At 43.5% G+C, this 22264-nt stretch overlaps 2 protein-coding genes across 7 annotated transcripts in view; both read right to left on the bottom strand.

Annotated features, from left to right (window-relative positions):
• The window catches only part of LOC115408830 (glutamate receptor-interacting protein 2-like), a 29581-nt gene extending 11045 nt beyond the window's left edge, over positions 1-18536 (bottom strand). The window contains exons 1-12 of one of the 6 annotated variants that reach the window (XM_030119769.1): positions 18011-18536; positions 12085-12165; positions 11402-11540; positions 9892-10037; positions 8840-8923; positions 8681-8756; positions 7827-7972; positions 5808-5955; positions 5556-5725; positions 2189-2314; positions 1805-1966; positions 1167-1353 (exon numbers count right to left, since the gene is read on the bottom strand). In XM_030119769.1, the coding sequence (XP_029975629.1) occupies positions 1167-1353; positions 1805-1966; positions 2189-2314; positions 5556-5725; positions 5808-5955; positions 7827-7972; positions 8681-8756; positions 8840-8923; positions 9892-10037; positions 11402-11540; positions 12085-12165; positions 18011-18188 (1643 nt within the window). In that variant the 5' untranslated portion in view covers positions 18189-18536. Of the gene's footprint in view, positions 1-1166; positions 1354-1804; positions 1967-2188; positions 2315-5555; positions 5726-5807; positions 5956-7826; positions 7973-8680; positions 8757-8839; positions 8924-9891; positions 10038-11401; positions 11541-12084; positions 12166-14796; positions 14996-18010 lie in introns of those variants that run through there. The other 5 variants (XM_030119766.1, XM_030119764.1, XM_030119765.1 and 2 more) reach the window with 5 other exon arrangements.
• Positions 18537-19271: 735 nt separating this feature from the next.
• Positions 19272-22111, bottom strand: rpl32 (ribosomal protein L32). The gene is made up of 4 exons (XM_030118254.1): positions 22015-22111; positions 21371-21471; positions 21103-21284; positions 19272-19436 (listed from the first exon to the last, which is right to left on the bottom strand). Exons 2-4 carry the CDS (start codon positions 21464-21466, stop codon positions 19307-19309), a joined length of 408 nt encoding a protein of 135 aa, XP_029974114.1. The 5' UTR covers positions 21467-21471; positions 22015-22111; the 3' UTR covers positions 19272-19306.
• Between the last annotated feature and the right edge of the window lie 153 nt (positions 22112-22264).

The raw sequence follows: 22264 nt of genomic DNA, 5'->3' as shown, positions 1-22264 counted from the left end.
TGTGACATCTGCTTAAAACTATTTGCATCAAGCAGTTTCTTCTAATTCTACCTAAATAACCCAAAGAAGACAAAAAAAAAAAGCGCGACATGTGAGAACCTGCTGACATACTTCCTGAGACGGTGTTAATATCGCTACTTCCTAATCAAAGTTGTTGTTTTTTTTCCATCTTACCAGTGTCTGTTTATCACCGAGCCAGCATGCAGCTCAGCCTGAGGGGAGATTTCGGTACTTTAACACTTATTTGTTTTAAAAAATAAAGCGAATTTAAAATTTGTGGAAAAATAGTAAACCATTCACACACACTTCAAGCCAATCATGACTGCAATACAGGCCCAAGAGAATGTGTGTCATGTTCATTTTAGTCCAGGTGCCACACACAGCTAGTTTTGGGTTTGTTTGTTTTTCTCTCTTTCAACTCAGAGCTACAGGTTTGACACCAAGTCTGACCCTATGGAAAATGCCAGGACAACCCACAATTTCACTGCAAACCTAAAAAACTTGCCTCGGCAGGTAAAACCTTCACAGTTTGATTGCAGGAGAAAAAGCTGTATGACCGAGATTTTAGACAGTGTAAAAACAGCAGTAGAGTTTTTTGTGGAAAACAATTTGGGATGAAGGGTTGCCTTCAACTCAACGGGACATTTTTTTTTTCTTGAGTGATGCACAGAAAGTGGATTTGAAATTAAATAAGTGGAGATTTTCACCCATAATGCAATGGTATTTACATCTAAATCAAGATTGGTGTAGAAATCATAAAACATATGTGCAATGTAACTTTTTACAGGAGGAAAAATTGAATTCATTCATTGAGTTATCACAATATGCTGAGAATTGTGTGTCCATTTCTCCTGGAGTTGACTGATGAACTGATGTGATGATAAGGACAGAGCATCTTCCTCCCACCAACTTCAGCTGACATCCACATCATAGTGCAGTTCAACAGCTGCGTCTAAAATTCACTGCTCACCTTTGTGCAGGCTACAGAGCAGTTCTACGGGGAGTGAATGAGTGAACACGGGGGTGTTTCAAACACGGGGGGGCTAAAATTAGTCACTTTCTCACATGTGGTGTTCCGCTGCTGAACGATTAGCGCCGAGGCCCTGGAGTTCAAGGTGACTCCCTATATGATATTTGTTTACCAGTTAGGTGTCTCATTGCGTTACCTCTCAGCGGGGCTGTCGGGCTCGATAAAGCGGATGACTGGGGGAGCGGACAGGGTTTCTGTGGCGAAGACACCCCCCTGCAGCTGGATCCCAAAACCTGTGAGAGGATCCCCCCTCAGGACAACCTCGCTTGTTTCCACATGAAAAACCTGGCCCCCCGGGCCGACAGAGCTGGACGCCAGAGACACTGGGGAGGGAGGGGGGGGGGGGGGGGGGGGAGGGGACACATCACAGAGAGATATCAGTGGAGAAGTGGCAGATAAATGGAGCAAGAGAGGGGATGGTAGGAGACAAAAAAAGGAGGAGACATGCGCCCACAGAGACTACATGGGTATGAAGAGGGGATGAGTCACTTAATCTGAGTTTACGTCAGTTGTGCTCAAGTCAGTGATCATTCAGATCTGTTCAAGGCAAGAGGAAAGGTGGTTTACATTTTAAAGTCGCAGTTCATTCAAACAAAACTACTTTTTGTATTTCTTGGTCATCTGCACTCCAGCCTTAAAAACAGCCTGGACTTCCACATTGCACAGCTGCAACAGCAGTTACAGACTGTATATCTCACAGATTGAGACAGTAGAATAACTAAATCTGACTGAACTGATTGTCTATCTTGTAACGAGTGGAGTTAATTTCCATACGTGAGCTCTTGTGGTCCTTCTTCCTGTTCCTCCTCTTGCCCGTGGAAATGCGAGGGCTGGTGGGAGCAAGAGGGGGGACTGGGCAGGGCAGGGTGTTGCTGCCCTGGCTGCTGAAGCCTGAGGTGGCTGTGGAGGAAGGGGAGAAGCCACCGCTCACCAGAGCTGAAAGAAGACATACCACCTCAGGTATCAAACAGCTGGCACATGGGGAGCAGAAGAACTCAGACCAACAGGCATGCGAACGTGCAACACGGGTGGGGGGAGGGAATGCGGTCACCCATGCAGAGGTAAACCTCTCGGAAAATGATTTAACAATCGTGCAAAAGAAAAGACTCCTGCGATGGTGTCTTGCCAGCAGCAGTGCTGTCACAAATGATAACTTACATTTGCAGTGGTCCTGCTGGTTGTGTGGGTGGTTCGGGCTGCTCCATGTCTTGCTGTGGCTGGCATGTGGGGGATGGCAGTAGTTGCTGCTCTGGTCCCAGTGATGGTTGCTTTTCTGCACTTTCACTGCAGCAAGGAGTGAAACACACACACAAGTTAAACCAGATCTTTGATGTGCAATTTTTTTTTCCCCGAAATGTAGCCCATTAGAAAAAAAAAAGAAAAAAGATCCCATTTGTAAATTTGTACATCACTGCACAGCGCCTGGAGGACAATTCAGAGCAGAGTAATTGATGTTTAATGTCTTTTTCATGGTATGTTAGATTAAATCCTGAGGTTTAATGTGTTCAGATGAGGATCAGTCAGACACAGAGCTGTTGGCTTAAAAAAAAAAAAAAACAACTAAAATAATATTTTTGAATCTTACATTGACGAGTCAACGTCCACCAAGCTGACTGCAATCTGAGGATCATTTTTATCAGTTCATTCTCAAACAAACTCAGAGGTAAGAGAAGGGTGTCGGTCAGTTGCCCCCTGGTCATGACGAAGAACTGATCCCGGCTGCAGCTCGGCCCTGATTGGGAGCAGCTGAAGCCTGATTGGCCTTAATGCGGTGTGTCCGCCTCTGCATCTGATTGGCAGCATTAATGTGTTTCACTTTAATCCTTTTTAAGCATTTGTGCGGACTTCTTCCACTCTGAATGAAATTGAGAGATTCCGCAGATTGTTGTTGACGCTGAAAGGCATCTCATCTCCCATGATGCAGCGGAGGGAGTTCAGTCAGACAGCGTTCACCGAGCCTTCAAAGGGAAACAGCTGACCCACTGTATGACACACACCTCAATAATTAACTTTCCCCTCCACACTCATGCAGCTAAATTTGTCACCGAATGTTACATGTGACAGTAATCCGTGCTGCTTGGTTTGGGTCTAATCTCCGGCGGCTCGTGCACATGGATGGAGGATTTGCTTTAAACACTGGTGACTACAGTAACGGCTGGGATGTTTGCCATCCTGGAGGAGCCCAGTTAATTCCAGCTGTATGTATTCAGAATATTTTAAGGGAAAACCTCTGGCCCTTTTCATAAACCAGTTTCTATCTGACTCAATCAAACCTGTAAAGCTCTGCCTCTGCCAGCTTATGTTAAGCGCACCTTGGGGAATCTCTCCAAGAAATAGTGCATTCAGTCGACACTGATGGAAAGAAACATTAACTCCTAATCTCTCGGTGGCCATATCAGTCTTATTAAATCCCCAGAGCAGATTAAACAAATTGCATCTCATAATCATGTCTTATCCTGGGGGTAAAAGCTGCGAAAATATCATCCTATCATAACACCACAACACCTTATTCAAGAGCTGATTCATTATTGAATTGAGCCATACCTTTTTTTTAAAGATGCAATACTATTTTAAACTGAGTCCAACCGTCAACAGCAGTTGGTGATATTCTAAAGTTATGGTGTGGCGTCAATAAGATGCTTTGTTGTTGTTTTAGCAGCATTTAAACATGACTAATTTAGGAGAATTAAATAAACTGATTAAATATCCAAAGTAAACATGAAAATGGTTGACAAAATTATGTTAGCTCCTAAAATCTGCAACAGATTGTGAAGTGCGACAACATGGTGGAAAAAAAAAAAACAGTTTTTGATTTGTGAAGAGAGTTAATGTTTGTGTCAAGAAGGAAAGTGTAGCGGTAGCAAAGGTTGATGGGTTTAAGTACCGGAGGTCAACCATCCAGGAGAATGGACAGGTAACAGAAGAGGTGGAGAAGGAAGTGCAGGCAGGATGGAGACGAGTGTCAGGGCTGAAGTGTGACACAAGGAGAGCGGCAAGACTGACAGAGAAGGTTTACAAGACAGTCCTGAGACCTGCGATCAGGCTTAGTTTGGAGACAGAGACACTGTGAAAGACAGGAAGCCGAGCTGGAGGTGGCAGAGATGAAGATGCTGAGACATTTTAATGAGGAGTGAGCGAAATTATAAAAACATAGATTGGTGGGAGATACAGTTTAGGTTTAGTCAAAGTGAGCCCACTGAGGGTAAGCCTGACGCTCTACAGTTCGGTTTGCTTTTGGTTTGGACTTGCTGATGTCGATTCTGCTGTAGTCTGCTCGTCAGTGATGCTGGTGTCAAATTACATGCTCATGTCCATGTTGGCAGACAAGGACTTTCCTGGAAAGTGTAATTAAAAAGAGCTGACTTCCAGAAATTAAATGTTTGGGATGACTGCAGCTGCCCTGGGTTTCAAAAAGTGAACTCAGAGGCTGCATAATGTGCCTGATTGAGATTTTGTGGCTGTGATTCATGACAAGCTTGTCTCGTGGAGTTACAGTGTTTCCAGATGCTGTAAAATACTGACCTTAAGTTATTTTCAAATGTTTGGATATATTAGTACTTAAAAATACAGTGAACTATAAAAGACCAGACTACGGAAAAAGCGGGGAACAAAAGACATATTAAAGCTGAATGTATTCAGTAAGGCGACTGAGAATGATCCGTGGCTCTGTCATGTTGTGTGACTCCTCTCATGCCTTCATGCTAAGACCCCCTGCAGCTGCTGACCCAGAAATCCGTTCACAGAACATGGCAAAACATGATCTCTGCCAGTGAAAGTATGTGCGTGCGTGCGTGCGTGTGTGTGTGTGTGTGTGTGTGTGTGTATGCCTTGTTGGTATGTGTAAGAGGCCAAGTGTGTGCCAAAGGGGCTGTGGTGAGCAGTGAATCGTGCGCGCGCACGCACGCACACACACACACACACACACACACACACACACACACACACACACACACACACACACACACACACACACACACACACACACACAGACTGATTCACAGTGCGCGGGGGGAGGCAGCCAGACTCCGTCCTGCTGCAGGTGAAGTAGTTGAAGCAGTTCAGTCACAAAACACACAGTGAGGAAACTTCGGCTGCGGTCCGTCTGATGCAGATTCACACAGATTCATAATGGAATTAATGACTCAGGTACATTTATTCAAGTGTCAGTTTTACCATCACGTGTTACTTTTTTTGAAATGAAAAAAATTGCAGAGCTGCTGTCTCTCTGTGTGTGTTTCTCTCAAGACTACTCTCTACATTAGTTGAGGTGGTTGTTTTTCCACTCAGTGATTTTAGAAAAACAACAGTAAATAATGTATTTTCGTCATCATAGACAGTTTAATTCTAGTCATTTTGTTGCTTCTGCGAGAGTTTATAAAATATATTTCAGCACTTCAACCCTTTCTCAATGACTGGAAGGTTATAAATCTGCTTATTTTACATGCTTTTGATGTTTCCTGTCTGGCGATCTGCTGGTGAAGCAGGTTAGATCTCTGGCTGATCTCACGCTGCCTGCAGGACCTACCTGTGTCCTGTGGCCGGATGGGAAGTCTGCCCTGACTCGCTGGAAGAATCTCCAGTTTAACAACGTCGGAGCTGCTGGCGAGCAGCTGTGTGGCCTCCATCAGGGAGCAGTGCTCTGTGCTGGTCCCATCGATGGACAGGATGATGTCCCCAACATGCAACGCTCCACACCTGACAGAGAACAGCAGAGGCGGGCTCAGCCATCGGGGTTTCTCTCCGGGCGGCAGTAATATGTGAATAAAAGTAGCTCCACCTTTCCACAACGCTGGCTGGCTTGATCTTGTCGATAATGACGACCTGTTTGTTTCTGTATATCGTGGTGGTGAGGCTGATTCCCAGGCTGGCGGAGGGACCCCTCACTATCTCCACCAGCAGAGGGCCCGAGGCTTGCTGCACTGCCTCTGAAACAGAAAACACACACAGATACGATGCAGGTCAACAAGGTCACTGGATGGATACAGAGCCTGGAACCAAATAACTCCCTCAGCAATCTCAACACACAGTGGAACAAAAAAGCAACAAAACAAGAACTCTGTGATTAGATTTAACCTAAAAATAGTCAATTATATACTAAAAATTAATTTCACGAGGTAGGAATTGCATCCTCTTGGTGAGCAAAATGAATAAAACTGTAAGTACAAATGGCGTACCTGTAAACAACACCTAGCAGCGCGCACAGCTGACTGAGTCATTAATCTTTGATCTGACTGAAGTGTGAGTAAGTTACAATCTATTGGCCTGGCCGGTGCTTTGTAACACAAGCACCGCGGCTCGATTCTATTGATGAATTGCCTCCTATCGATCACTGATAAATGGGCTGTGCACCCCTGAAACAAAACATTAAGACAATAATGATGAATCACCTTCTGCCCACTGTGAGTAATTTATCCATCCATCTCCACCTGCTGGAGTCAATCCCAGACAAGAGGCTTGTCACCAGTCCGTCACAGCACAAACCGCCGTGCACACTCACATTTACAGTCACCAGTCAATCCCAAATGTTTCTTTTTCAGTCTGATTCTACAGGTTTCTTCTTGTTTACTATCTCTTCTGCTTGCTCATATTGATTTTTCTCGCCTTGAGACGACTGTGTTGTATTTCGTGCTATAGAAATAACATTGAATTCAAATCAGCATCGTGACGTTGACAAATCATTAGAATTTACTTCTTTTTCAGTTCAGTTTTTTTATAAATTGTTTTACACAATTTGCTGTTTTGTGCTTTCAAAAATAAACTTTTTCCTCAACATTTTTCTTACATACAAGAAATCAACAATGACCACCAGAACGGTGAACATTTAAAGTGTGAAAATTTACAATCCTGCTCAGACCGTGGGATATTTCTGCCCACACTGTAAACCCACGAAAAGTGACATAAAGAGACAGATGAGAGTCTCCACTGAGAACATGTTTACTCAAGCAATGAAGTAAAGACAAGGAGAGGAGTCATGTTGGAAATGGAGAATATCTCAACTGAGTGGTCTTTTATGGGACAACGAGTTGAATCGCTCAGTATAAATTATAAGACAATTTCAGTATTCAAGAGACCCAGTGTCCCCCTCCCCTTTTTTTTTTGGACTGGTTCAGTGTGAAAGCTGGGGGTCTGAATGCTGAAATCCCACAGAGACATATAATGTGTGTCAACTGTCCTCAGTGTCCTGCCCCAGTTTGCACAGACCAGCGTAAAGTGTGCAATCATGACAATTAGTCACCGTGACCAACGGAGATTTATAATTAGGCTTTTAGTCATGTAGTGAGCTTGTGTGCTTCGGGGCACATTCTGCTACTTTCTGAAGCAGTGGTGAGAGTATGTTAGACTGGAACTAGATGAGATTCTGTCACAAGTCTCAATATGATTTCTTTTTTTTCCCCCAAGCACATTAGTGTATCATAATAAATCCAGCAAAACCAAAATGAAGAGACAGATTGAAAACTGCGATAGCTTAAAATGGGCATACGAGGTCAGTGCAAGAGAGAACTCGGCCTCAAAAGGATTCCTTTTAAATTTAAGAATTTAAGATTGTCTTAATTGAAGAGAATAGAGAGCCAGGCATTGCAGTTGAGCTCAGATGATCACTCTTCCACTGTTAAAAACGTGCTCTGGGGCACATGTGACTCTCCTGGTGGCGTCGCCACTCACTCACTCACTCACATTCACACAGCCAAACCGCCACATTATTTACCCTCAGAGCGATTCCGCCCTCCCATGCCTTCACATATTCCCTGTGCGTGTGTGTGCGTGCGTGTTTGTGTGTGCGTGTGCGTGTGCTCACCCATGACAGAGACGTCATACTCAATCAGGAACAGAGCTTCCTGGCCGCTCTGCATCAGCATGGTCAGAGCGTCAGCGTGCCTCTCTCTGTTCAAAGGCATCCCGTCGATGCTCAAGACTCGGTCTCCGGCCTTCAAAGTGCCCTCTCTGGAGAAAGACAGTCAAAGCAAAATAAAATATTTAAAAAAAAATGCTACATAAGAGACACTAAACTAGACACACACATGCGCACACACACACACACACACACACACACACACACACACACACACACACGGGCTCTGAAGCACCAGTCTCGGTAAGTGATTAAACTGTTCCACATGAGCGTTTCCTCCCAGGTGAGATGAAGGATAAACAAAGATAAGCGGCCGTAAAGTCTTTGATGGTGAATTATGTTGCTCCAGTGTTTTTTTTTCGCTCTGAATTTTCACGGGGAAAAGTGCAATGTTGCATTAGCCTCGGGATGAGTGGTGTCCTTTCTGCTTTGAAGATAACATCCTGCAAATGTGTCACGGCCACAGTTTGATGGTCTGGGCTCGCAGTGACGATGAGGAAAAAGTCATGTGCACATTAAAATACCGATGCTTTTGTATCATCGACGTGCATTCCTGCTAAAATATTCCACAGGGATAAGAGACATAAACAACATTATGACAATTAGTACAACGCATCCATTAAGCTATGCATCCACGTATATGTACGCAAAACAGAGTCATGCATGCGTGCACACATACAAGGATTTCAATGGGCTCGTTCATGCATGCTCCAGATATTAAATACATACGGGACACATAAATAACTGCACTTGCAAAGACGTACACAAACAAACGCTCTCTCTCACGTTCACGTCCTCACCTGTCGGCGGGACCTCCAGGCCGGACGTGGGTGACCACCAGAGGACGGGACCGGCGCCAGTCTTCGTGGAATCCGCCTGGGAAACAAACGGGGATAAATCGGAGATGATCTATCAGCTTTTGTGAGAATTTACACGAACATAACGCAGAAAACACCTACCTCTCATGACAAACCCGAAACTGTTTCCCTCCTTGTGAAGACACACCTCTATGGTTTTGGTTAAGACTCCTGAGGGGGTTTGGACTGAGAGCAAAGACAAAATATCATTGTCACAAACCTATTTTTCTAAATACGTAAAAGAAAATACATGAGATTTAGTGATTTACAGACTGAATGACAAATTTAGATTGCAAGTTTGAGGTTACAACTCTTACTTCAGCAGACCTGTTCCACTGTGGAGCAGCTGTGCTCCACAGATGTTTGTAAAAGGAAATTTAAGAGTCGTTTCAAAACAATGTGGATAATTATGACAGAAGCACTGGTGCGGTGGCTAAAATGTGCCAAAAAGAATTAGTTTAAAACTGTGGGCAAACAAATGGAAATATGAGATTAAAATGGTGCAAATGAATGGTAAATGAATAGAGAGTGTTGAAAATGACGAGCATTGATATGTCCAGGCCTGAATCACAGTTGTTTCTCCATCATTTAGTTAAGTGGTTCCACACCTTTATTTCCTGGATCTCCCCCAAACTGCCTCTTAAACTGTCTGTGAACACCTCTCTAGACTCATAACAGTACAGTGAAGCTTAATTCAGACACAAAAACTCCCATGGACACACAAAGTGTGTCTGTTCCCAAAGAAAATAATGGATATTTTTTTATATCTGCTCAAGAAAAGTGTCACAACAAGTTTTTTCTTATACATGTGTAAAACTAATCTTAACAACAATAGTGGAGTCAAAGCTCATGTGATATCGTGCAAAACAAAAGGGGATGGATATTACTGATCCACAACTTCAACTCGGCAACCCTTCTTTACTGTTCATTCTTAGAAAAATTCAATCTGCTTCAGTTTTACATGTTGACGGACACATTTGAGCTTTTATTCCAAATAAAAAAAGCTTTTTATCCCACTTTATTTTTGTTACAGATATTGCTTTCCCTAAGTTTCTGACCTTTTCCTTAACCGGCCTCTCTCCATCTGGTAGTAGTGTGAATCATGAATATGCATGCCTAATATGCATAATATTCCTCTTGAAGGCTCCGCTCACCAAATGGAGGCAGCTCGTACTCCACCTCCAGCACAACCCGCTCCCCGATGTTTTTCAGCAGGCTGATAATCTCATCGTGCCGCAGCTTTGACAGATTGATGCCATTCACTGACTTGATGTAGTCTCCGACATTCAGCTGGTCACTCCTGTGGAAAAATGTCCGACAGACCGTCCAGATCAACAGACAGACAGCACGGCCGGCTTCCTCCGCTGGAGCCACAAATAGCTCCAGATTCACAGCATGTTTCGTTACCGAAAGTTCTCGACCGTCAAGTCAGTTCAGCATGAATGCGCGTCTTGCTGACGCCGTTGTCACGGTCGAAATAATTTTTTGAGTTTTAACACTTCGCTACTGCAAACACGCGATGTGACAGAGAGCTGTGGCTCGCAGCAATGCATGCAGGGAGAATTATCGACCGACTGCCATCTCTGTATTTTTATGGACACTTTCAGCTCATTGTTTTGGTTTTATGACTCACACCAGCTTTTTCCTTCATCGCTCCGAGCTACCTGTAATTAGCAATTTGATCTGATGATGGAAATGAGATGAAGCCATCCAATCTGAATTACTGTTCTGGGCATTTTCGACTGCATTGTCTTTCTGAGTGGATGTGAAAAGACGGCAAAGCATTTTGCAAACATTTACAGAAACAGTCATAGTTCAGTGTTTGAATTTGTTTTAAGGCCATAAAGATTTTAAGCTTCCCTGCTCTGTGCAGACTAACAAAGCCACCTGTGTAGAGAAGCAGACTGGAGACGCTTCAGAATCCGTCCTCTTCACAGATGACTGTGCACGTGGTCTCGCTCATGACATTCTGAGTCAACACACTGGTCACTGGAGAGCTAATTAATTAAATAGATGTTCTGCCCTGTTTGCCCCTCTCACCTCTGGGCTACTGCCAGTCAGCGGTGACAGCAGACAGAGCGACGTCTCGCCAGAACAACCGAATGGTCCGTCACTGCGGTCCAGTCTCATCGTACGATGTCACTGCCAGTCTCCCCCCCTGTCCGTCTGCGAGCCTCCCCACCCACTAAATTAGCTTCCACACCAAGCATCAACTCAGCTGAGGAAAGACAAGCTGCTTGGGAGAATTAACACAGCGGCTGTCTTTAGACCTCCTCGGACTTGACAAGCGGTGGCATATTTGGCCAAGACGTTTTCTGAGGGGCTGCGTCATTCTTGCAAAACCGCCAGGGTGAGTATGTGTGAATGTGAAAGTCTCACACTATGTTTTCTTTTCATGCAGTTGATGTTGAAAAAAAAATAGTTCAATCTTAATAAGCCACTCTCAACATAAAAAAGCTGAGCTCACTGTTTATGGAAACTGTTATCTGGCGTCTTGAGGAGGGTTTACAACTGGTTGATGTCATTCTGATGCCGACAGTCTTGCAATTCAGTCAGGCGGGTGTGACTTTACAACACGTGCACGTTCGTGTGAGAAGAATAACGGGCCCAGACAGCTCGGAGCGGTTGCCACGTTTTAGGCACGTCTCAGAGCAGAGATCTCACCTGGCAGCTAGCCCACCTGGCCGTAGGTTTGACACTCTGGGCTTGCCATCCTTATCAGACCCTCCGGAGATGGTGAGGCCAAGGTTGCTGCCTTCCCTTTTCATCAGGTCCACCGTGGTCACTCCCCTGTACTCTTCTGCTGGCAGACACAGACGCAGGCACAGATCCACAGTCAGCATCAGCATCTGCTTGACAGGACCGTCCTGTCTCAGAGGCAGCGAGATGCGCTTTACTATCACACTAAATACTGGCAGCGGGAAAGGGAAACTGCTTTAAAACAGACAATAATTGGAAATTTTATTGGTGCAGACAGGGCGTGAACTAAAATCCTAAGAGTGGAGAAAAGAGCGCTGGCATTAATTGAAAGACTGTGTTCATAAAGTGTCATCTGGGGACTCATTCTGTCTCACGGTCCACGTTGTGCTGTGCTGGTGAATCTTCCTCGTGAAGTCTGCTAAATAGGGTTTAGTACCAGTGACAGCTGCGCCACACAAGCATTTTTTTTCACCTTATCCAAGCATTCAAAAGAGTAAAACGTCAAGCGGAAAACACCGGAGACACATGCACATATATTTCCGTCATGGATGGCAGGATCCTTCTTGTCGAGGATTGCGGTGAGTCGAACAAGTTTCACGAATCAGACAAATCAAGACAATGCGACTTCAGATTTGACTGTATTTCACCTGAAAGGCTGCGCCGCCGGGACGAATGTGATTGGTCAGTTGCCCTGGACTCTTGGCTCCCCTTTGAGTACGGTCCTTCATCTGAGGAGACAGCGGAGAGGTAGGATATGTAAGGGACCGCTGCAGCAGAAGCCTGAATGAACGTGACCGTTTCTTGCACGCCGTGACAGCAGCCCACACTTTTAGCGCTCTGAAGTTTACCCGAGGTGATGTGGGAGCTCTGGGAAGAAAATGGCACGAGGCCAATGGCCGCGTGCGTCAGAAAACAACAGACGCGGAACGATCAGGACCCTGAAAGGTCACCCGACTTGTGTGTAATCCAAAAAAAATGGGTGTGAAACAGCATATTTCTGACTACTTTCAAAACATCATTTAAGAATGAGCTCCATGTACGAAGGCACGGCTTGTGATTAATCAGATTCTACATTCATGCAAAATAGTGGGAAATGTTCATTTTGGCCCTGCAGAGATAGATACAAAGAGAGAGAGAGAGAGAAAGTGAGGGATCTTTTACATTTTTCTCCCACAGCGCGACCCATTTCTGACAGTCCTCAGATTAGCAGAGCCGCTGCCCATCTGAACCTGAATGCATGCAGCTTTGCAGTCGTGTCAGCAGCCACAGAGATGAGGAGACTGAGTGGGCACTTCTTTAATCCAGTCCACTGTGGATTACCTTTTCAGCTGTCCAGCACAATGATTGAACATAATGTTGGAAGTCAGAAGAAAAGCTGTGCCAGATCTTCTTTTTTAAGAATGGAAAGGGCTTGTCCCTGCTTTTCATCAAACTGAAGTCTTCCTGAGCCAAAGGTCTTTGGTAACTGTTTTAATTCTGCATTGCAGAAACACTAGTTTTAAGACTTATTTTTCAAGCAGTCATTAACTAAACTACACTAAATGACATTTTTAAAGTGTTGGTAATGCTCAAGAAGTGCTTGTGAAAAGAAAAAAAAAGGCAAGATGCTTCGGGTGGTGCTTTGCTTCAAATGTCATGTTGGGTCAGTCGATTGGACAAAACACAGGCAGGATCCTTACTTTGAAATCATTTAATTCACATGTTTTTAGATTCGGTTTGACTCACACTTTGTTCTTGTGCCACATTGATTCCAGACGATTGAAGGGACACTGCCAACAGCTACTGCTAATATTCAATTTTCATGTTTTTGGCCAGTGGCTTCTTGCCTAATCTAAACAAACACATGCTTCAAATGGTTATTCAAGCTGCACTCTACTGAATGCATTACACGTTTTTACTTTGTGAATCCCCCCCAAACCTTGAATATCTACTAAGCAGAAGTAAAACAATGAGTAACAGTGGGACTTGAATTGGTTACGGTTTGTAGAAAAAGAAGCTACAGTCATTGAAAAACATATCAGCTTGACATGAAAAATAACATTTCACTTCTTCTGCCATGTCTTACTAGGTTTTATGTTCAGATTTGTGAAGATTGAACTGCAGGAAACAAATTCTCGGAGGACATCCAGCTCACTGCTCCGTCCAGGCCCGCGTTGAGTCTCCACATCTGTCCAGCTGAGGATGAGGCCTTCAGACAGCTGAGAGGCATAGACCTTTTGTCATACCGTCACTGACCTGAAACCTTTGGGCAGCCGCGAGATACAAGGAGCAGAAAAGAAAAATTCTTCCTTCATGTGCACACGGCTGCGTGACTCAGACCTCAGGAGGAGCGAACAGTTCTCCATTGCACTGACATGTTTGGGTGATATACAGAAAACACACATGCATAATATGGTATTTCACACTAATTTACCCACATCCGTGCACAAATACTGTGCCCAATAGCTGTGAGGCAGACACACACGCACACACACACAAAGTGGGTGACACATCACACACACACACACACACATTAGTCTAAGCAAAAGCCTCGTAACCACGCGGGCTCCTCCGGGGTCTGACAGTCCAGCAGCTGTCATTGCAGTCAAAAGGCAACATTGGCTCTGGGTTACACAGACCCACGCTGCACGTGACTGAGCACTACTGTACCACCAAGTCTCTGCCAGCCATCCTCCTCCAGCTTAAAATAACCATCAGTCACCCTGGGCGGGAATTAAGATCAGGATTAATCTGATTGTTCACAGACCAAATAATGAACCACTATCACGTTTATGTGAATTTATAATCTCAGCGCTGTTATCTTTGCGGAAGATGTCAGATATTGGCTCGGTGATGGGATATATGCTCATGCAGCTGCGACTAAAGGGTCCGGCGAATAAAAATAAAAATCTTTCTCTCTGCATAAATATGTGGTGAGTTAATTAACTTGTGGTTTAATTCAGGGCAGTGCATGCCATCCCTCTCACATCCAATCAGAATGTAGGCTAAATACAGGGGGTGGTGCGGGAAATGACAATGAAATCATAATGCTATTTTCAGATGAAAACTTTATTTATAAATGGAGCCCTTCCAGGCCCAGTTTAAGTTGGTATGTCTGCCCTAAATACACATGGCAGAATACTGGTGCTCGAGTCCGCTGACATTTAAATTACTTGCAATGCATCACTGCTATAATTCATGTCACACAATTATTCTGCTTTCAAACTCAATTGTATTCTGACTTAATGCATGCGGGAGCTGACAGCTCAGCCGCCTCTCACAACACAGACACATGACAGAGGAAAGCAGCTCTTCACAGGTGATCAGTGACCTCCTGGGGCTTCAGCTCCTCTGCAAAGATCAAAATATGGCACTCTTACCAATGCTGTTCTTGGTGTCTCTTCTCAGACCACACAGCATGGCGCCAGTTCAGTCACTGCCGGGAGGCAACCTCGCTGATTTTCAGTAGCAGGCGGAGAGCAGAGTCCACCTGAGTAGATGACCCCAGGACCAGGTCTATGCTGCTCAGATCAAACTACAAAAAACATCTGTTTGCTCTGAAGGCAACATTTCCATTTCAGCGTGGAAGAGCCAGAGAAGTGTGGAGCTCCGGAGGGTAAAATCGGATCCTCAGATGGTCTTTCGTGCCTCCTCTGCTTGAACTTATCAGATGATTCTTGTCAATCCTCCACAGATGCTGTCTGCTCAGCTCTGCACTATAAATCCCAACGCAGAGGGGGATACAGCTGGTCTCCTTTTCTTGCCATCTTGCTGTGGTCCCCGTTTTGAGCAAATCTTACTGATGGTGCGTCCCTTTTCCAAAGGATTTTTCATGCCCTGTTCATACACTTTCAGGAGCTCACACATAACCCGTCCCTCTCTCCTACAGAGCTGAGCTGGAGTGTGTTTGCTCTCTTCCTCCCTCCCTCTCTCTCCCTCTCTGTGAGTATCTTTCTGCCAGAGGGGTTCAATGAGGCAAGCACACACACACTCACACTCACACATATACACATGAGAGTCACTCCCTCCCCCCTTAGTGTGCGTGCACACACACACACACACAGTCTCTCTCCATTTCCCACCAAGTCTAACACATCCCACCCACACATACTCTCAGATTAAACGTGACAAAACTGCACACTCCCCTCACTCTCGGCACAATTATCACCACCTGCACATTCATTGTCAGCCTGAGCCCCGAGCAGTGTCACTCCTCAAATAGAGATTGCACTCATTTTATAGAGCTTGTGCAAAGCCAGTATCGTTTGGTTTTCTCTCTCGCATGCAAAAAAAAACAACAAAAAAGACACACACACACATGCATGCACACCAAGAGGAATGTGCATGTAAAATCCCTTGATGTCATGCAGTTCACTCAAAATATTGTTCATTCAAATAATTTATTGATATCCCAGATTACGCTCTGAAAATCAAGTCCATTTCTTTCGAGACCTCGCTTCTCGCGTTTCCCCTCTGGTGGGTTAAAGGACCATTTGCTAATCGTTCCTTCCACCCAAACACAGAATGCCTGTCTGCACCTGTCGGGCCATTTGTCAGGACACAAGCCTCAGAGTCTGCCACATCCCGACGCCCACCAACAACAAGGCCCTCAACGCACATTCCCGGTTTACTGCGCCCACATTTTTACCACCAGAGTTCATTTCTAAAGTTTAAAGGTCAGACTTCAGCCTTAAAACAAAATCTCGCCCGCCACAGCGGAATGACTTCATACGTATCTCTGAAGATCAACGAAAAGACACCCTGCAGCCCACATCCTGTTGTAACGACTTGTAAAATGATTACAAACATTTCCATGTTTTCACCTGCTGCTGCATGGGGCCTAATTAGTCAGCTGTTCCAGTGGACACAATACTCTTTGGTGCACATAATTTCCTCGGGGACTTTTGTCCTTAATACCCCATTTTCAGTGAGAGCGAGCATAGTCTTTCAGAGCGAGACTAATTAATTTCCGACAGAATACAGAGAATCGGGCTATGGAGCAGTGTGCTACACTGATAAAAACCTCTGGGAAAAGCATTTTGTCAGAATAAATATGGATTCTTTTGCATATCCTAAAGGTTAGAAATTAGTCTGAGATATTTAATGTGAGTTATGATGTATTGATGGGGATAAAACACCTCATCATGGTTGTGGTCATAGAAGATAAAGACAGGCTGAGCACGATGAACAAACATGCAATAAAGACAAACACATAGTATGGCATATGCTTGTATCCATTATTAAACAGTGTTTATAATAACTACGATATCTATCAGTAAAGGTATTATTAATGTTTACATTGCAGACAAGTGGGTTGGAATTATAAGCACTTCATTGATCACACTGCCACCTCATGGAGATCAACTCTAGTTGCAAGTCAGAGGAGCAAAATGAAACTGCAAAAGCTGGTTTCAATCTGGAAAACAAAACTGAAGACAATATGAGCTTTTTGTAAACATGCAAAATACCAAAAAGCAATTGACTTCAATTGTTGTACAATTGAAGTTTTTTTTGTGTTCATATTAATCTTTATTAAAAAAAAAAAAAAATAATGAAAAAGTTTTCATGTGTCAGTTTACTGACATTACCTTTTTTAACTTATCAGGACTGAGTGCTAATCCTGCACAGAAGAGATGCCATGATCTTACTGTATTACACATTGTGCCTTCAGGGAAAATTAAAGTTCAATGTTGGAACAGTTCATTAAGTTTATGCACAAGCAAACACACTGATGAAAAATAACATATAAGGTCATCAGAATCATTATTTTGTAAGTCTAAAAACAGATGTCTAATAGAGAAAATAGTCAGAGTGGTGCTCACCGAGAAATCAACAGAATTCAATTTATGCCTCGTGGAAAGGGCCTTCTCATGTGTGGCAGCAAGGCGAGCACACTGGAAGCTAAAATAGGTCTGGTGATTCAATAATACCAGTAAATTAAGCCTGAGAATGTGTTCATTCTGCTGCAGTGTGACTCCTATCAGCAAGTCACCTGTAACGCATCTGATCTCATCCCAGGTTGTTTTTAGAAGTCCCTCTGTCACATCGATTAGTTTTAGCTGCTAGAAATCTACACTTTAATCCAGAGGAATGTCTTGGAGCTCACAAAAAATTATATAAAAAAAAAAAAAAAAAAAACTAATTTGAACATAATGTGTTGTAGAGCTGCTGTCTCTCTCAGGCTGAAGTACTGTTAATGTTAGCATAACACCAGTGAAGAGCAGCTCCAGTGTTTGAATAAGAAAGAACTCATAAACTCAGTATAATGATGCATGGTAAAGAGCTGATGTCTCTCCCAAGCGGCTCCTGACAGTTACTATTACTCCAAACTACTGTTTACTTGATACTGACTTGCTTTGATTGACAGCTACACTAAAGACACGATCCTTCATCTATGATCAACAAGTATCAGCTTCTATTGCTAAAGAAAATCATTCCAACTTGCTGAGCTGGCTTCAATGCTGCGTTCACTATTTAAAACAGGACAAAATCTTTTTCTAAGTTCAGATATTAAAGAGCAAACTTGTCAAAGTCAAATTAAAATCAAAACATATCATTCATTTGACCACCATGCAAGTTTCCGGTGTGTTTTACCTTTGGTTCTGCCTCTGATGATGCCCAGTCGACATCTGAGAGAAAAAGAGAACATCCTCCTCTTTGCTACTGCAGACCGGCTGCTTTTCCTCAGGGAATCTGTCTGAGGGAAGGCGAAGGAGAGCTGTTTGGGAGCGGGCCGTCCTTTCCCAAACACTACCCTTGCTGACATGTTCATTTTCTGACCGGTGAAAAGGAAAAAACAGATCCTGTCCTCCTTCTGACGGCCTCACCATCTCTCAGTCTCGGCCTGCCCTGCTGTTCTCATGTTCTCCTCCCTCCCTGGAGAACATCCAGTCCTCAGGTGAATCTTCCAAGGTTTCGCCGTGTGCTTTTTTTTTTTTTTTTTTGTAAGAGATTTGCATCCAAAATTGTTTTTTTCTTTTATTTATTTTTAACCATCATTTGGAATTTACCTACACATCGATGCAGCCACAAGCCGACTAGCTTGAATGCAGTGTTTTTGCATCTCTGGCAGTGTCAGTGGTTCAGGAGCAGATGGCAGAGGGCTCACGGCTGTGGAGCACAGCTTGTCTGCCAGGATGCAATGGAAACTTTCTCTGCAGGGAGTCGGCCCCGAACATCTGAAAACTGGATACAATCTGAGCAGGCCAATTCAGGCAATGGCTTTCAAAACACACACTTTCTTCCTTTAACACAGATTAATTACAAGAGTGTGCGACACAGAAAACTGGTCTGATCAAACAATCTGTGTACTCCCTCACCTCAACAGTGGACAAAGCAACAAGGACCACCCATGTAAAAAAAAAAAAAACAAAAAAAAAAAACCCCTCAATTCACTGATGCAGCCATTCAAACTCATTTAGTTAAAACAGGAAACGGAAGTTTTCTGACCATTCAAGCTTCAGCTAAAAACAAAGAAGATATTTTGAAAGTAGAGCTCATCAGGATATATGACCTCCTGTGTTTAGAATATGGTTCAACGCTCCTACTTGGGGCATCCTGCCACTTTTGTTCTGCTTGTGTTCAGTCATCTGGAGGGAGGAGGTCCTTCCCCACCCAGGGCACGACACAACCAGCTCTGTGGCCGTCGCCCGAGATGCCAACTCACGTGACCAGCTTACTACATCTGAGTGCCACGCCAACGGAACTCATCTGAAAGTAAACAGCTAAATGAACGAAGGGTGTAAAAACCAAATGAAAGATGTTTTGAGTTTGAAGCTGTAGTTTTGTAAAATCCCACTGAAATAAAAATGTTAAGAAAATAACCAAAAAAAAAAACACAACAACCATGAGACCGTTTGTATTTTAAAGAATTTATTCTGAATGAGCAGTTTATTCGTTCTCCTCGCTCCTGAGCCTGGCGTTGGGGTTTGTAACCTTGATGGCCAGCTGAGCAGCCCTCTCCACGATCACCTTCCTGTTCTTGGAGGAGACGTTGTGGGCGATCTCAGCGCAGTGAGTCCTGCAGAAGGAAAGAAAACAGCACTGAGTAATCTACCAAGTACCACCATCCCTTCAAATGAAACCTCTTACTTTTATTACTATTAAAATAATTTAAAAAACAAAAAACAAAAACAAAAACAATGTTTTGCTGGAAATGCACTCAAAGTTTAACATAATTCCAATGTTTGTCCAAATTTTGTTGAATTACACCCAAAACTGGGGATGATAACAGATGGACATACTGAAAGATTTAATCTACAAAAACAGTAAATTCTGATTTCACATTACCTCCCAGCAGGAAAACTCATCTAAAGCGCAACGGAAATGAAAACTCTCAAAACGTAATTTATGCGTCTTATTACCTTATGCCTTGTTAAAATTAGTAAGACCTCTGAAGAGATAACCAGCAATTATGAGTTACGTGCTCAATTTAAACAAAGCAGGAAACAATCACTTTAACTGTAAGCAGGAGATAAATCCAAAGCAACAACAAAGGTGTGTTCCCAGAGCATGACAACTGACATTTTTAACCATAGGACACCACGGTTCTGCAAGTTTTCACACACCGACCTTGAATCTGAGCAATCAATCATCTGGGATCTGAATACTTGGATCGCAAAATTATTTGCCGAATGTCATCCTAACGACCAGATATTCAGGACCGGCCCTAGTCCCCATGTTCAGAAAACATACCCTAACCATATTTCCAATGGTTTTCAGCTCAGTAATAACCTCTGGTAACAGGTTACACTGATAGATTAAGCTTTCTTCCTTTTCAGACATTTGTGTGATGTGTAGTATGACTGAGTACCACGAGAACCACTATAGCTTTAAGGATTTGGGTAATGTAGTATTTGAACTGCCTTTAAAACAATTATGTAAAAATGTTTAAAAAAAAAAAATTGTAATTTGTATGTTTGAAATATATCAAGTGTATACAAACATTTATCAAGTTTTGTAATACAAACCAGGCTGGCAGCTCTCAAAACGGACAAGCTGCTGGGTGTCATGGTCAAGTTGAATACACGTAAACTCTTTTACTCATTGTTGCAGCAGCTGGATTAAAAACTGGGAGCCTTCAAAGTCAGGCTACAAGGACAAACTCCAAATAAAGTGGTAAAGAACAAAGATGGATGGATCACTCCATAAATGAAATATCCCATACAGCATTTTGTTTGCAAAGTTCACACGATAACAGCCCACTGTGCACACCAGCATGTTGTCCACATAGTGGAAGACAAAATGTACAAACAAGACAGATTAACATTCTAGATAACAAGAACTCATCATCACGAAATGTTTTGATCTCAATTATTTGTACATGTCACCAACATCTCAGTTTCACATCACCCATTCTCAATTAAAACCTATTCAGGTTCCAGTGTGTCATTGCAGTCATTCAACTACAACAACTTGAGTTGCTACTTTTACATGGAAATACTCGATCACACTGTTGAACTGATACGATACTTGTGCTGTTTCACTGTACTGGACACCTGCAGTACGTCATGCAAACCTAACAAAATACTGATCAAGTCTTACAGGCACTTTAGAGGAAGGCTGTCACTCTAGCTCTGTTTACTGAGGCCTCTGGAGACCAAACCCACACATTACAACCAGAATATGAACTTGAATTGGCAACACAGAGAAATGAGCTGTGTTGGTTCCTGTGAACGTCAACTCACTTGTTGCTCATCATCAGGACCTCCAGCTCCTTGACATTGTGCACCAGGAACTTCTTGAAGCCGTTTGGCAGCATGTACTTAGTTTTCTTGTTGCTACCATAACCGATGTTGGGCATCAGCATCTGACCCTTGAACCTCCTGCGGACCCTGTTGTCAATACCTCTGGGCTTACGCCAGTTTTTCTGTTGGAAGACACAGTAGACAATCATCAGGTTATCTCCTGAAGCAGGGTCTCACACCTGGTGAACACTTTGTGTGTCACACTTACCGCAATCTTGACATATCGGTCAGACTGGTGGCGGATGAACTTCTTAGTTCTCTTTTTGACGATTTTGGGTTTTGTCAAGGGTCGGAGGGCTGCCATGATGACTGCAACCAGAGGGGAGGGAGGTGTTATTACACCTTATAAGCAGTGCCAACATGAATACCTACAACTTCAACTGCAATACTTGGTTGTTGCCTCAAGTACACTTAATGAGGTGACACTCACGCAACGAAGACTTAAAGCTGCATGTCCAATCATAAAACATGTGGCTAAACACTAGCACGACCTGTTTGGCTAGCCGGCTAACCATGCTAACTGCAATATTCTACCACCTTTCCTGTTTGGCCAGTTCGACATTTAATATGAAACTACATGTTCACCATAGCAATCGTGTGCTTTTGGTGTGTATTTCAGAAAGAGTATTAATGCGATCGTGCATTGGGCCTTCACTGAGAAGCACCATTTCACCGACGCGGGTTAGCCGCAGCACTTCGGCTAAAACGACGCATTATAGACAGAAAAACCACAGTAAATCTGTTCATACTGGTCAGAAGATATGGAGCACAGTTTATTCTTTGAAATTATGTGTTCAGATGGTGAGACAAACTCCTCAACTTCGCAGATTCTCTTAGATTGAGTGGACTCACCCGCCGATGTAAATCCAAAAGGGACTCCAGCAACGGCGGAAGGAAAGAAAAGGACTTCCGCAACCGCCGAAATGGATTATGGGTACTGTAGTTTTGATCTCACATATGCGGACTCCACGTTCCACCACTTTATCAAAATTAATTTAATGTAGCATTTTTGACACCGTGGAAATTGTCGACCAAGAAGTTTTCATTAAATTCTTTATGTTATTTCGTCACAAAAATATCTGTACTTAAAACGACTGTTGCG

Source organism: Salarias fasciatus, chromosome 20 (genome assembly GCF_902148845.1).
Source record: "Salarias fasciatus chromosome 20, fSalaFa1.1, whole genome shotgun sequence".
NCBI lineage: Eukaryota > Metazoa > Chordata > Actinopteri > Blenniiformes > Blenniidae > Salarias > Salarias fasciatus.
This window is presented reverse-complemented; position numbering and strand designations above follow the sequence as displayed.

What these genes read in the sequence shown, in the direction of transcription:
- rpl32 (XM_030118254.1), bottom strand. Translation starts at nt 21,466, where the DNA reads ATGGCAGCCCTCCGACCCTTGACAAAACCCAAAATCGTCAAAAAGAGA. An exon ending in ACCGATATGTCAAGATTGCG is followed by an intron (nt 21,285 to 21,370) that starts GTAAGTGTGACA and finishes GTCTTCCAACAG; the next exon opens with AAAAACTGGCGTAAGCCCAG. An exon ending in GTCCTGATGATGAGCAACAA is followed by an intron (nt 19,437 to 21,102) that starts GTGAGTTGACGT and finishes TTCCTTCTGCAG; the next exon opens with GACTCACTGCGCTGAGATCG.